We start from the raw sequence: 13,982 nt of genomic DNA on the forward strand, positions 1-13,982 counted from the left end.
AGATGACTCTCATATAAGTCTTTGTCTTTTTCTGATATTCATGACACAATTCTGCGTTTTCAAAAATGCATGATTGACACTAAGAACTGGATGATTGAGAACAATCTCCAACTAAACTAGTCATGCAATTGCAATAGAAATAACGACTAAGTGCTTTTAATTTTGATTTGAATTTGAACAAAGAATAAAAATTCTAACAATAACACAAACGAATCAAGAGTAGTATATAGAGAGCTGAATGACTAGAACCAGATTAAAAAGATGGATGTGGATGATTGGTGTGATCGTTTTTTTTACCTGCTAATCGATGTTTTTAGATCTATTATGTATTGATTTTAGTTTGATTATGTATTTATAAGGACTCATTGTTATTATTTGTTATTGAATGTTTATTCAATTCCCATTTTGAGTTCGATTATATATCGAATGGTCAAATGCTTTATAATACGTCCGTTTCGTACACCTGAGTCTAATGACTCATAGTTATTGATTAAATATACAATTATCTTATTGGATATTAGATTGTATTTGACCTAGTTTTCTGATACTAATGCTTATTGAAATCATTTGATTGGTTCGATATTTTTAGATCTATTATGTATTGATTTTAGTTTGATTATGTATTTATAAGGACTCATTGTTATTATTTGTTATTGAATGTTTATTCAATTCCCATTTTGAGTTCGATTATATATCGAATGGTCAAATGCTTTATAATACGTCCGTTTCGTACACCTGAGTCTAATGGCTTATAGTTATTGATGAAATATAGAATATCCCTTTCTTAATTCCCAATGGGAAATGTGTCTTTAGTGTCTAGTCCAAATGAAGACTGACATAACCAAGGCATCAGCCGCAGCTCAGCGCCGTAAAAATGAGGTAAAACAAGGTAACTTGTTAAATACCACGCAGCGTAACGGGTAGTCGAACTTGAAACCTTTAAGGTACGAAGCAAAGACCACGCCGCTCGACCACGCTATCGTATAAGGAGTGTTTATTCAATTTCCACGTCTGACTCCTGGACTTAGAACTTTTTTTTTTTTTTAAAGAGAATTATTATACACTTTCCCATGACAAATATCTACAAATCTCATTAGCTTTTGAGCGTGTTTCCACACCCACATCTGGAACACATTTACCCTCCCTGCTTGAGAGTTCACAGGCTTTATCGCCCTCTCGTGTTTATATTTAGATAAACCCGTTTTCAAACAACCTCGAAGATTAAATATCGTGAGAAACAGTCTTGGTAATCGTTTTCTTTCTTACAACTGCACCTGGTGGCTTATTTTACGTTAAAAGTCAAAACCCTACGTTCTGTCTGCTTTTTAAAATTATTATTGTTTTTTGTTTTTTTTAGATGTTCTCTCGTTTAAATACTGGTTTGTAATACAGTTACATTATTATCACCAGTCTTCTGATCGATAGGATAAAAGTGCGCTACCTAACCTCTAGAAGGGAACATCAATTGGTAGAGCTCTCGCTTTACACACAAAAGGAGTGGGTTCGAGTTTGTTTGTTTTTGTTTGTTTTTTTATTCCCCTATCCATACAACACAATGATAAGGTAGCTAGGTCTGTTGGACCAAGCTGAAAGTACTTTTCGATAGTCCAGCGTCCTATCCAAAGAGTGACAAGCAATTTATTACGTGTTGTTTTTTTTAACGATATAGAAATCCTCTCTCTCTCTCTCTCCCTCTCTCTCTCCCCTCTCTCTCTCTCCCTCTCTCTCTCTCTCTCCTCTCTCTCTCTCTTCTCTCTCTCTCTCTCTCTCTCTCTCTCTCTTCCTCTCTCTCTCTCTCTTCCTCTCTCTCCCTCTCTCTCTCTCTCTCTTCCTCTCTCTCTCTCTCTCTCTCTCTTTCTCCCTCTCTCTCTCTCCATCTATCTATCTGTCTATCTCTATTATACATAGAGTTGACGCTAACCCAGTTTCTGTACTGTTTATCGAACATAATCCGAATCCTCTTTCAGACTCGTTACTAGTTAACACCATACTTTCAGACACGTCCTAAATATACCTCTTTCATTCAGAACCTGAATTTGAACCTTATCCCCTTTGGTTTCTCGTTCTCGTCTATATAATTTTTTTTCCAGGCGTCCGGTAATTTCGGTTAGAGGAAAATTAACTTATATTTTATATTCGTGAGAAAACAGCACTTAAACCTGATATTCTAGGTCAGAAGCTTCTTAAGCACTTTATAATAAACATCTGTGCTATCGTTTTACTTTTCTCACGCCCTTTACAGCTGTAAAATTCATTACGATGGCGCCGTAATTCATTACGATGGCACCGTTCTGTCGTTGAAAAGTTCAAACATATGTTTACATTTCATATTCCGCGTAAAAAAATAAAAACACTTTAAAAACCAAACGTAACCAATCACTTCAAAACGGTGTTAAGCTTGGATTAACCTTTGTGTATAATTGAATTTTGAACCTGTTGTATCAAATTTGAGTTAAAATAAATGCTTTTGTTGAGGAAATAGAGTTTTGTAAGTTAAATTTCAAAATAATAAACTTTCCTAATTTTGACTCTTTTGACGTTAAACTCAATTTTCTTAATCTTGTTCATTCCGATCTAATACCGTTTTGAGATGACGGGTCATAAAGTCTTAACCTTGCTCTGGGTATTTTCCCATCGTTTGATATAACTATTCCCGCGCTTATGGAGTCAGCGTTTTTTTTGGCCACGCCTACGTCAGCATTTTTTTGCCCAGTCTTGTAAAGTCAGCATTCTTTTACCCTATAAATTCAGCTCTGCTGTTTGTTTTTCCATTCCACTGCAGCGAGCTTGCCTTTTCCGTTAAAGAAATACAAATTCGAAGTGATTTCTTCTATTTTTTGTGTGTTTGAGTTTTAATTAACTTAGATTTATTTTCTATTTCAATTTTCTTCACGATGGAGCCTGTACCGATAGGAAATAGAAATATTCACATAAGTGTAGGTGAGTTTAACGGTATCCCGAAGATACACATACGTTATTACGGGAGTAACGACGACGGAAAACTTCTACCATCGAAAAAAGGCATTGCCTTAAATAGAGACGAGTGGAAAGCATTACTAAAATTGTCGAGAAAAGTGAACGATATATTAGCAAACCAAGACGAAAATGAAGAGGACAGCGACGAACCATCGACAAAGAAACTGAAACCTAAGAAAAGAAACAAGAACATGTAAATTGTCATTATCATCATCATCGTTATCGTCATCAACATTTGTTATTAAACTTAGGCATTATTGTTCTGAGGAATACTTCTATCGTCCGATAAGTTTATAGCTTTGAACATAGAAAGAATTGAAAACTTTGTTAAAATTATCAAAGAAAATATACGACATATTGACCAAGGAAGAATAAAAAAAGACAGTGATGAATCGGCAACTAAAAAAAAAAAGAAAACAACAAGAAAACATGAAGAAATAGTCCTCGTCATTACCATTATTATCGTCATCAACGGTAGTCTGACTGTTTTATTTTAGGATGTGTAACACTTTCAAAAAGTTTTACTTTTTTAACAATCTGTGATATGTGTTTGTTTTTTTGTTTTTCTTCTCCTTTAGAAGAACTTTAATATGGAAAACTTCATTCAATTTTCTAAAAACCACTTAATGAAGCATATATACGCTATTGATATTTCAAACTGCGAAGGATGTCGCATTTTCGCACCCAATCAAATGGCGCATGATTGTTTGATGCTACCCCCTGAAGATAAGATTGTGCGATTTTTCGAAGAAGCATTTGACAATACAAAAGAAACTGTTACGACTAAACTTAAACCAGTGTTACAGGCATTACTGCTCGAAGATGTTGTAGGCACAGAGGAAGCCGTTCGTCTAGTGTGCTTAAACAACGACCCTGAACCCTCATCGATCGACGGAGAAAATCGTGAGTTAAATGATAAATAGCATTATTATTCAAATGAAAAGACATCGCCTTTAAAGATTACATTTGTGTCTTTTATATATAAAATATTTTAGTTTAATTATAATTTAGTATTTTTACCTCTTTTTAATAAAAAAACAAACCAAAAAACAAAACAAAAAAAACAAAAAAAAACCAACCAAACAAACAAAAAAAAAAAAAACAAACTTCTTTTTGTCTTTTATTTATTTATTTATTTATTTTTAATTATTATTTTTTTATTATAGTAGTATGCTTGTTTTCTTGTTCTTGTTGTTTTGTTTGTGTTTTTTTTGTGTGTATTTTTAGGTAATTGTGATAAATATTCAATATTTAGTTCAATAGTTATATATAGAACTCTCTTAATACATTTGAGTTATAATAGGATTGATTTTAATATTATTATTGAAATGTTTAAATGTTTGTATCCAAATTTATCTAATTACCCTATATGTCTCTTCATAACGCTACATATTTCGACTAAAATAAGTCGTATCTTGTTTCAGAATTTGAGGACACTTAACAACCATCATCAAAAGCTACCGAAGTCATTGAAATCCTATCGGACAGCGATACAATTGAAATCTCGGATACAGAAGATCAATAAATCCCCAAATGATAAAAGGAGTGAGCTGACCCATCAATAGTAAGTAGCAATCTTCTCTTATTTCTCTGTAATAATTACTTGTATATATACATGATGACCAAAATCAAAAATTGATGTATTTTAATATTTTATTTATAATTTTTTTTTGGATCTATCTTAAACTATCTTTGATTTTTCTTTTTGTTTAATTCATTCATTCATTCATTCATTCATTCATTCATTCATTCATTCATTCATTCATTCATTCATTCATTCATTTTTTTTTTGTAAATGTATGTATTTATTTATTTGTTTATTTATTTATTTACTTTTACAAATTGTACTATATGTCTTTACTTGTAAGATAAACAGTTCTAGTTTTAAACTAAACCATATGTTATTTTCAGAACCGGAAGAAACCCATCGACTATACAAACGAAACCGGAGCCTCCCCAACAGTGGTATATTGACAGCGTGTAAAAAACAAGGACAAGTCAAAATCTGAATGAAGAATTTTTCAAGACTCTTAAACAGATCGTCTAGTGATTAACAGTGAGATAATATTTTTTCTATAGTTTTTTTTTTTATTTATTAGTTGTTAGATATGTCTTTCATTTAACTTTAAAAATTTTTATTTTTGATTCTTTTTTTTTTTTTTTTTTTTTTAGCATTTTCCTCCCGTTCTTTTTAAAAAAACAAAAACAGAAAAATTGTTATTTGATTATAGTAGAATTGTATATTTATAGTTAAGTTACCAAGCATGTACATCTGTGAAATTTGTGGCATTAGTTTTAAATTATTACATAATTTAATTCGTCATAAACAGAAACATGACAATTCTATAGTACATACTTGTTCGAAATGTCAAAAGAACTTCTCTAGGAAAGATAGTTTACAAAACCATCAAAAAAACGTAAAGTTCAGTTCACCAGAAGAAAAATTGAAAGAAAAGCAGTTTAAAGAACAAAATAAAACACAAGAGAACGAACAGAAGTTAAGAAAACAAGAGCTTAAAAAACAGCAAAGAATTTTTAAGAAACAACAGCGTAGAGATAAACAAAAACAAAATCGTCAACAACGACGTGAACAACAGCAACAACAACGTCAACAACAAAAACAAGAACAAAAAGGAAATAAAATACAAAAACAGAAACAAAATTCGTCAAGTTTATTGTCTACGAGTTATGTAGAACAAACCGAAGAAAATGAAACTGTATTGCGGTTATTAGAAGAACATCGTGAATCTATTAAGACACATTTTTTAGAAGGGATCTTTCAATCCGTGTACACAATAGAATGGGGCTCTCCCTATATCCTTCAACAACTAAAGGAAATTTTCAACAGGCAAAGCGTTAGATTCAAAATCAATTTTAGTCATTCTTTTCTTTTGCAAAATCAAGAAAATTCGGAATATCGTTTTTTCCACGCGTCTATTAATAATAACAGAGCATTAGAAATTCCCAGACTTATTAGTAATTGGAAAGATTTTGAGGAATTTATTGAAAATTTTAGTAATAATGATCATTTGGAATTTGCCCGTCAGCATAGACCAGATAGTCGTTTCAGGGTTCAGGCTATTTTATCGACCACGTTTTATATCAATAAGATGAAAGAGTTTCCTATTGGTTGTTGTAATGTTAACATTCCCGATTCTGTTAAAAATAACAAATACATATATACTCTTCTTCTTCTTCTGGGTTCCATGCCTGGTCGGGCTTCGGATACTGCATGAATTATCTCTCTCCATTCCTCCCTGTCTCTTGCTTTTTCAAACAGCTCTTGGATTGTTAGGTTGGTGAAGCCCTTCAGTTGGTCTATGAGTGTTTTTCTTTGTCTCCCCGGGCGCGTTTACCAGGTATTTTTCCACAACTTGCCAGGTATTCATTCTTATCTTTCCTTACTATGTGTCCGAAAGTTGTCGATCCACTATTAAGGGCATTAGTTTCCTTTGTTGGTATTTTTGTTTTAGCACTTCTTCGTTCGTTTTGTGTGCAGTATACGATATTCTCTGCATCCTTCTCAAACACCACATTTTAAAAGCTTCAATGTTCTTTTGTGTTTCTGCATTTGTAGTCCAGCTTTCGCATCCGTATAACAAGATTGGCCACACGTAGCACTTCAAGACTCGGAATCTAATCCCGAACGACATCTGTTTGTTTTTCAAAATGTTTCCCAGGTATATATACTCTACAGTACAATTATAACAGGACCAATGATTTTTTCAGCGATAATTTATGCTTCTTCAGATGCTTATCTTTGGCTCGAGGAAAACGGGTAAATGACTTAGACGACTACACTCTCTCCTTGTTTAGCTTGTATACATCAACATTTCCAACAACATATCCGGGTATAAGTATAGGAGAACTAGACAAAATTGAGAAGTTATTTGAAATAAATGTCATTGTTTACAAGTATGATACGGATCATGTTCCCAACCGATATGTAGTCTTTAGGAGAAGTGCAAACTCTTTTTCTAATACGATGTACGTTTTACTTGTCAATAATCATTTTTGTTATATTAGGGACCTCGAAAGGGCTATTAAGATATTTGGTTGTTCTCACTGTAGTAAACTCTGGACAAAACATTCGAATTTGTTACGACATGAGAAAGACTGTAAAGGGGATGCAACTAAATCTAGGTACCCGGGTGGAATTTTTCAACTTCTTCCAACAGATTTAGAGAAATTAGCAGATGCTGGAATTTCTATTGATCCCGATTACGTGTATCCTTTTAGGTGTACATTCGATATCGAGTCTTATTTTAATAAAGATAACTTACCCGAACCGAAAGCTCAAGCAAACCGAACAGTGTATCACGCCAGACACTTACCCATGTCTATAGCAATCGCTTCAAATGTTCCAGGTTATGAACAACCCGTATGTTACATATCCGAAGGTGATCCTCAAAAGTTAGTAAATCGTATGGTAGACTACTTAGAAGAAATTAGCATTCACGCTTTCACTATTCTCAGTGAAACAACATTCAAAAACACATACGAGCAAATAGGTGATAATCAGAAATTGAAAGCTGTTTTAGATAAATATCTACATCAAATGGTTGTAATAGGTTTCAATTCTAAAATGTATGATTTAAACGTTCTTAAAACTTACCTTGTGAAGAAACTAATGAAAACAGAAGATTTCAAAATAGTAAAGAAAAACAACAGTTTTCTTTGCATTTCGAACGATAAGCTAAAATTTTTAGACGTTTGTAGCCCCCGGATTCAGTTACTCAAATTTTCTTCAAGCCTATAATGTAACCGAACAGAAATATTTTTTTCCTTATGAGTACTTTGACAGTCTAGAAAAATTAAAGGAAACGTCACTCCCACCTATATCAGCATTTTTCAGCTCGTTAAAAAATTGCACCATCTCTCAAGAAGACTACGCTTACTGTGAGAAAGTATGGGAGGAACAGGGAATGAGTACAATGAAAGACTTTTTAGTTTTCTACAATATTCGTGACGTAGGACCAATGTTAACGGCTATTGAACGCATAACGCAATTCTATCAAGAGCTAGGTTTAGACATTTTCAAACAAGCGATATCGATCCCAGGGGTTACGTTAAGATACCTGTTTAAGACCATTCCTAAAAATGTAATATTTTCATTATTCAACGAAAAGCATAAACATCTTCATCAGCTTTTAAAGTCCAACATCGTTGGTGGACCGTCGATTATTTTCACACGTTTCGTAGAAAAAGGTAGTACATTGATCAGGGGAGATAAACCCGTGCAATCTTTAAAAGGTTATGACGCTAATTCCTTGTACTTATACTGCCTTCAGCAAGATATGCCTAGTGGTTTATTTGTCCGACGACGTAAAAGTAATGAGTTTAAATCTGAGAAAACAGACAAGTTTGGACAGGCAGCGTTCGAATGGCTCGAATGGATGAGTCATATACAAAGGGTGCCTATTCGTCATAAATTCAACGGAAGGGAAAAAAATCTAGGTCATGAAAAACAGGTCAAGGTCGATGGGTATGATGAGACGAATCAAATTGCTTACGAATTTCAAGGTTGCTTCTATCATTCTCATTCCTGTATTCAGGAAAAGACCATGATATGTAATGAAACATTTGAACAAAGAAAACAAAAAACAGCGCAGAAGAATGCGTATATTAGAGATATTTTGGGAATTACTCTGATAGAAATCTATGAATGCGAATGGAAAAAAATGAAAAAAGACCCTAGAATATCTGCCTTTTTACGGAAATTACGCCCGCTTAATAATAACTGTTTTAAGAAAGGGACCCGCATCACAAAAGAATCGATACTGTCCGCGGTTGATAGAGACAAAATTTTCGGTTTTGTTCAGTGTACTATCAGGGTCCCGAAAGACCTTTATTCTTATTACGCAGACATGCCACCCATCTTTAAAAATACCCTCGTTGCAAGAGAAGATATAGGTAAAACCATGTGTCAATACGCCGTGAAAAATAACCTATTAAGACAACCTCGACGAACTCTGATTAGTAGTTACCATGCCAAAAGCATATTGCTGACCACACCATTGCTCAAATGGTATCTCAATCACGGTCTTATTGTAGATGATATTCAAGAAGTGATTGAATATATGCCAAGTGCATGCTTTTCAAATTTTGTGCAAAAGGTTTCAGACGCTAGACGTGAAGGCGATCGTAATCCTGAAAATAGCATCTTAGCCGAAACCATGAAATTAATGGGTAACTCGGCTTATGGTAAGACTCTCGAGGCGCTTGATAAACACACGACAGTTTTATACGCCGAAGATGAAAACGTTGTATCAAAAACCATTAATAGCCCTTATTTCAGAAAAATGACTCCGTTGACATCGACTTTACATGAAATAGAATCCGCAAAATGTACCGTTCTTTGGACACTCCCCATTCAAATTGGATCATTTGTGTACTCGTACGCAAAACTTAGAATGCTACAGTTTCAATACAATTTCATAGACAGATTTATTCCAAGGGCAGATTATCAACTTTTTGAAATGGATACCGATAGCTTATACGTTGCATTTTTCGACTGTAATATTCAAAGCTTCTTAAAACCGAACTTGATTGATGAATTTTACAAACAGTTTCATACGTGGTTTCCGAGTATTGCTTGTCCTGAACACATTCGAGAGCTAGTTGAAAAACAAAGCAACTTTTCACCATATCCTTGTTGTCGCGTACAGCAAAAATATGACAGACGGACACCGGGTCTCTTCAAGCTAGAATTTGAAGGAGACGGGGGTGTGGCTCTTTGTTCGAAGACCTATATTTGTTTCGGAGAAGGGAAGTCTAAAACGAGCTGTAAGGGTTTATCAAAGTGATTGAATGAACTCACAAAAGAAAAGTACCTCAAGGTTTTGCAAACGCAAAAGAGTGGTGTGGGAGAAAATAAGGGTTTTCGTGTACTAGACTCGGACGTATACACATACACACAACAGAGAGCTAGTCTATCCTACTTTTATATAAAGAGAAAGGTTTGTTCAGACGGAATCAGTACAGAGCCTCTTCTGGTGTAACAACCATGGACCCGCGTTTCAAACATCCTTTTACATGTCTCATCGCCGGTCCTTCTGGGAGTGGTAAAACTGTATGGGTCACAAAATTTATTGAGCATTTAAATCAGATGATGAGCCCGCAACCTGAAGAAATTATATGGTGTTATGGAGAGTGGCAGAGAACTTTTGAAGCGTTACAAGGGATAACTTTTATAGAAGGGATACCAAAATCTTCCTTTTGGGATGGAACCCAACACCGTCTTGTGATACTCGATGACTTAATGGCCGAAACTGATGACAGCGTAACTAAACTATTTACAAAAAAATCGCATCACAATAACATTTCAGTGTTTTATCTTGTACAAAATCTTTTCTAAAAAAATAAAGAACATCGCACTATCAGCTTGAATGCTCATTATCTCGTAATTTTTAAAAATCCACGTGACCGTTCGCAGATCGTTCAGCTGGCAAAACAACTGTATCCCGGAAAGACAAATTTTTTACTAGACGCATTTAAGGACGCAACAGACGTACCTCACGGTTATTTGGTGATCGATCTTCGACAGGATACACCTGACCATCTTCGTGTAAGAACAGACGTTTTTTCTCCTGAAAAACAAGTTGTTTATATCCAAAAGTAATGTCTGCGCGTGTAAAACGTAACGTTTCAATGTTGAAACTTCTTGGAGAGGCTAAACCCAGAGTAGCAAAAGCAGTTTTAAATGGAGCGTCACCGGATCTAATCAATACGTTAAGCGAATGTGCACTGAATATATTACGCGGTAATCTTCCGCTCAGTCCAGTACAAAAGAAGCGTTTGATCAGACATAAGAGAAGTTTAAGACTTTTATCAAAAAAAGGCTCTTCACCATCTCGACAAAAGAAGCTTTTACAAAAAGGTGGTCTATTAGGTGCCCTTCTTCAACCTGTCTTGGCTACTTTAGGTGGAATACTAGCGGGTGGTTTATGAGATGGAGCATGCCAAGAAAATGGTATTGGTGGACCAACGTCTCTTGGACTCAATCCACACCCAAAGAGAATCACCGATAACCGAACCATCCACAGAAAAGCTTTGGGATCTTGATCAGCAGATGAAAGATATTCTAACGCGAAAAGATATGAACTCAATCGAAAAGCAGAGTTGTATCAACAAGTGCTGTGGAAATTCTTAAAGCGGAAAGATGAACGATCACATCAGATGGTAACTAAGACCAATCCTCAATCAATAAGAACACATGACCCAACAGAACACGACACTTTAACAAAAGATATTATTGAGAGCGTACCTATTTTGTTGAGAAAGAAAGCGGAGAGATTATTGGATTATCTCAAAAGACACACAGAGCTTGAATGGAACCCGAGAGGGGAGATTAAATATCGAGGTAATATCATCCCAAATTCAAACGTTCTTGATCTAGTCAATGACGCACTCCGCAAAAGAAAGTCTGTCAACCCTGAAGGATGGGAATATTTTGCTCGTGCTCTGCAGGAATCCAACATCCCACGTGATCTCATCGGTCATGCTGACAGGTGGGCGTATATTAGACAACGTCCGTCGAGGAATTTAGAAACGGTTAAACCGGAGAGAACATCTGCCTGGGTCTCATTCAAATGAAAGGAGATAAAACACTACGCGCTCGCTATTACAATCCTAATCAACCGGGATCTTATGGCGGTATTAAACCGTTAAAGACTGCTACAAAACTTTAAAAAACTGTCGTCAGCTCTTGGCTTTCTCATCAAGACGCATACACCCTTCATAAACCCGTTCGTTACAAATTTCCGCGTCGACGGATTATTGTAGGTGGAATAGACCATCAATGGCAGGCTGATCTCATTGATGTTCAACAATTGAAATCGTACAATGACGGGTACAGATACATTTTGACGTGTATCGATGTCTTCATCAAGTTTGCGTGGGCTGTTCCTATAAAAGACAAAACGGGAGAAACGTTAAAAGATGCTTTCAGGACTATTTTAGAGTCTGGTCGAAGAACAATCCGGCTCCAAACCGACAAAGGCTCCGAATTTGTCAATAAAAGCTTTCAGCAATTTCTGAAGCGGAATGGGATTGATTTCTTTACTACTGAGAACGAGGATATTAAAGCTGCGGTAGTTGAACGATTCAATAGGACTCTCAAAGAAAAACTGTGGCGTGTGTTTACTCGTCAGAACTCTCCTCGATTCAAAGACGTATTACCCAAAGTAGTGAAAAGTTATAATCATTCTTATCATAGGAGTATCAAGTTACGCCCTGTTGACGTAACAGAGAAAAATCAAGGGGACGTATGGAACACATTGTATTTGGATGATCGACCTAAAAAGAAAATTAGTGCAAAACTTTTGATCGGCGATCGTGTGAGAATAAGTAAAAGTAGGCGACTGTTTAAAAAGGGCTACCTACCCTCTTGGACCGAAGAGTTATTTACAGTGACAAAATCCATTTCAACAACACCTAGAACCTACCAAATTACAGACGATCAGAACGAATGCGTGCGCGGAAGCTTCTATAAACAAAAACTGCAAAAAGTTGGTGCAAAAGAAATCTACAGAATTGAGACCGTCTTGGATAAGCGTAAAAGCGGACAAGAACTTTTGGTGAAGTGGGTCGGTTACGATTCATCATTTAACTCTTGGATACCAAAGTCTTATCTTCGTGTTTACAATTAATTATCATCCTTGTTGTTTTTTGTTTTTTTATTTATTTTTTTTTGGTCTTGTTTTTTTTTTTCCTGTTTTTTTTTTGTTTTTTTTTTTTTTGTTTTTTGTTTTGCTTTGTTTTTTTCATTTTCAAATGGAAGGATCCGAAAGTGAAAGTAATAATTCCAACAGAAATTCATCTTATTGGTCTATGTTTGGGAAACGAGTCCCTAGAGGGGAGATCGTGTTCTTGTGTCAGATGATGATTGTGTCGATTGTTGTGTCTGTATCATTATATAACTTGACGCGTGACGGAGAAACAGACAGACTATGGGTAGCGCTTCTAAGTAGTTGTCTCGGTTACGTTCTTCCAAATCCAACACTGAATAAACGAGTCTAATCATGTCTTATTTAGTCTTACCTTCTAATAGCAGCATGAGCTATTTTCCGAATAATTCTCCAGGGCATTATTTTACAAAACTACCCAGAGTGTTAGATTTATCGACAGAATACGAAGTCGGTTTATCAGAAATATTATTCAGTAACACGTATAACAACATCCTTGAGAATGAAGCATTTTTCGAGTTTAGAGTTACTAACGACAGCGAACAAGATTCCGTACTCATCCCATCGGGTTTATACGAGTCACCGGATGAACTGGTTAAAACGATGATGACTCATATAAGAAGGAAAATAAAAAAGAAGCACGAGGGTTTCATCAAATTTTATTACGACCGTGCAACTCGCAGAGTAATGATAAGGCTATATAAGGAAGGAACTTTTTTGCACTTGAGTTCGACATTGAGCAATCTCTTGAATATTCCAAATCATTATTTATACGGTCCAACGTCTGTGTCGAGTGAAAGGCCATTACATCTAAACGTCGGATTCGAAGCAGTATACGTATATTGCAACCTCGTTCAACCTAGAATAGTTGGGGATAGCGTCGTACCTCTTTTGAGATGCGTACCGAGCGGAAATAGAAGCAAAGACATAGTTCATCATATTTTTGAGAAACCTAACTATGTTCCTCTCAGACTATTTAATTTTGACACGGTTGAACTCCTTTTAACCAACGACAAAGGCGAACCTTTGACATTTGCTTCAGGGAAGTCTATCGTGATACTTCATTTTCGAAAGAAGAGATTCGATTCGTAAACAGTCGTCATGACAAAAGGGATCGTGTTCAAATCCAATCAAAAAGGTTACGATGATTATTACTGTACTCAAGCAGGACGTGGTCTACCCGTGTTTGTTGGTGGAAGACATCAAAGAGGTCGAGGGCTTGGGAGTATCTTTGGTGGTATTGCAAGATCTCTGTTTCCCATCTTGAAATCGGGCGCTAAAACATTATTAAAAGAAGGTGCAAAAACCGGTGCCCAAATA

The 13,982-nt window shown here is 35.4% G+C and overlaps 1 protein-coding gene across 1 annotated transcript; it reads left to right on the top strand.

Annotated features, from left to right (window-relative positions):
* Window positions 1-3,566: 3,566 nt before the first annotated feature.
* Window positions 3,567-9,782, top strand: LOC144975837 (uncharacterized). Its single transcript, XM_078920027.1, has 4 exons — window positions 3,567-3,879; window positions 5,881-6,111; window positions 6,657-7,630; window positions 8,124-9,782. The coding sequence occupies exons 1-4, from the start codon at window positions 3,567-3,569 to the stop codon at window positions 9,780-9,782; spliced, it is 3,177 nt and encodes a 1,058-aa protein (XP_078776153.1).
* The last annotated feature ends 4,200 nt before the right edge of the window (window positions 9,783-13,982 follow it).

This window comes from Berghia stephanieae, chromosome 6 (assembly GCF_034508935.2).
Source record: "Berghia stephanieae isolate SIO BIC M18660-M18661 chromosome 6, UCSD_Bste_1.3, whole genome shotgun sequence".
NCBI lineage: Eukaryota > Metazoa > Mollusca > Gastropoda > Nudibranchia > Aeolidiidae > Berghia > Berghia stephanieae.

What these genes read in the sequence shown, in the direction of transcription:
- LOC144975837 (XM_078920027.1), top strand. Translation starts at nt 3,567, where the DNA reads ATGGAAAACTTCATTCAATTTTCTAAAAACCACTTAATGAAGCATATA. An exon ending in AGAGTTTCCTATTGGTTGTT is followed by an intron (nt 6,112 to 6,656) that starts GTAATGTTAACA and finishes AATGTTTCCCAG; the next exon opens with GTATATATACTCTACAGTAC. An exon ending in AAACAGAAGATTTCAAAATA is followed by an intron (nt 7,631 to 8,123) that starts GTAAAGAAAAAC and finishes CATCTTCATCAG; the next exon opens with CTTTTAAAGTCCAACATCGT.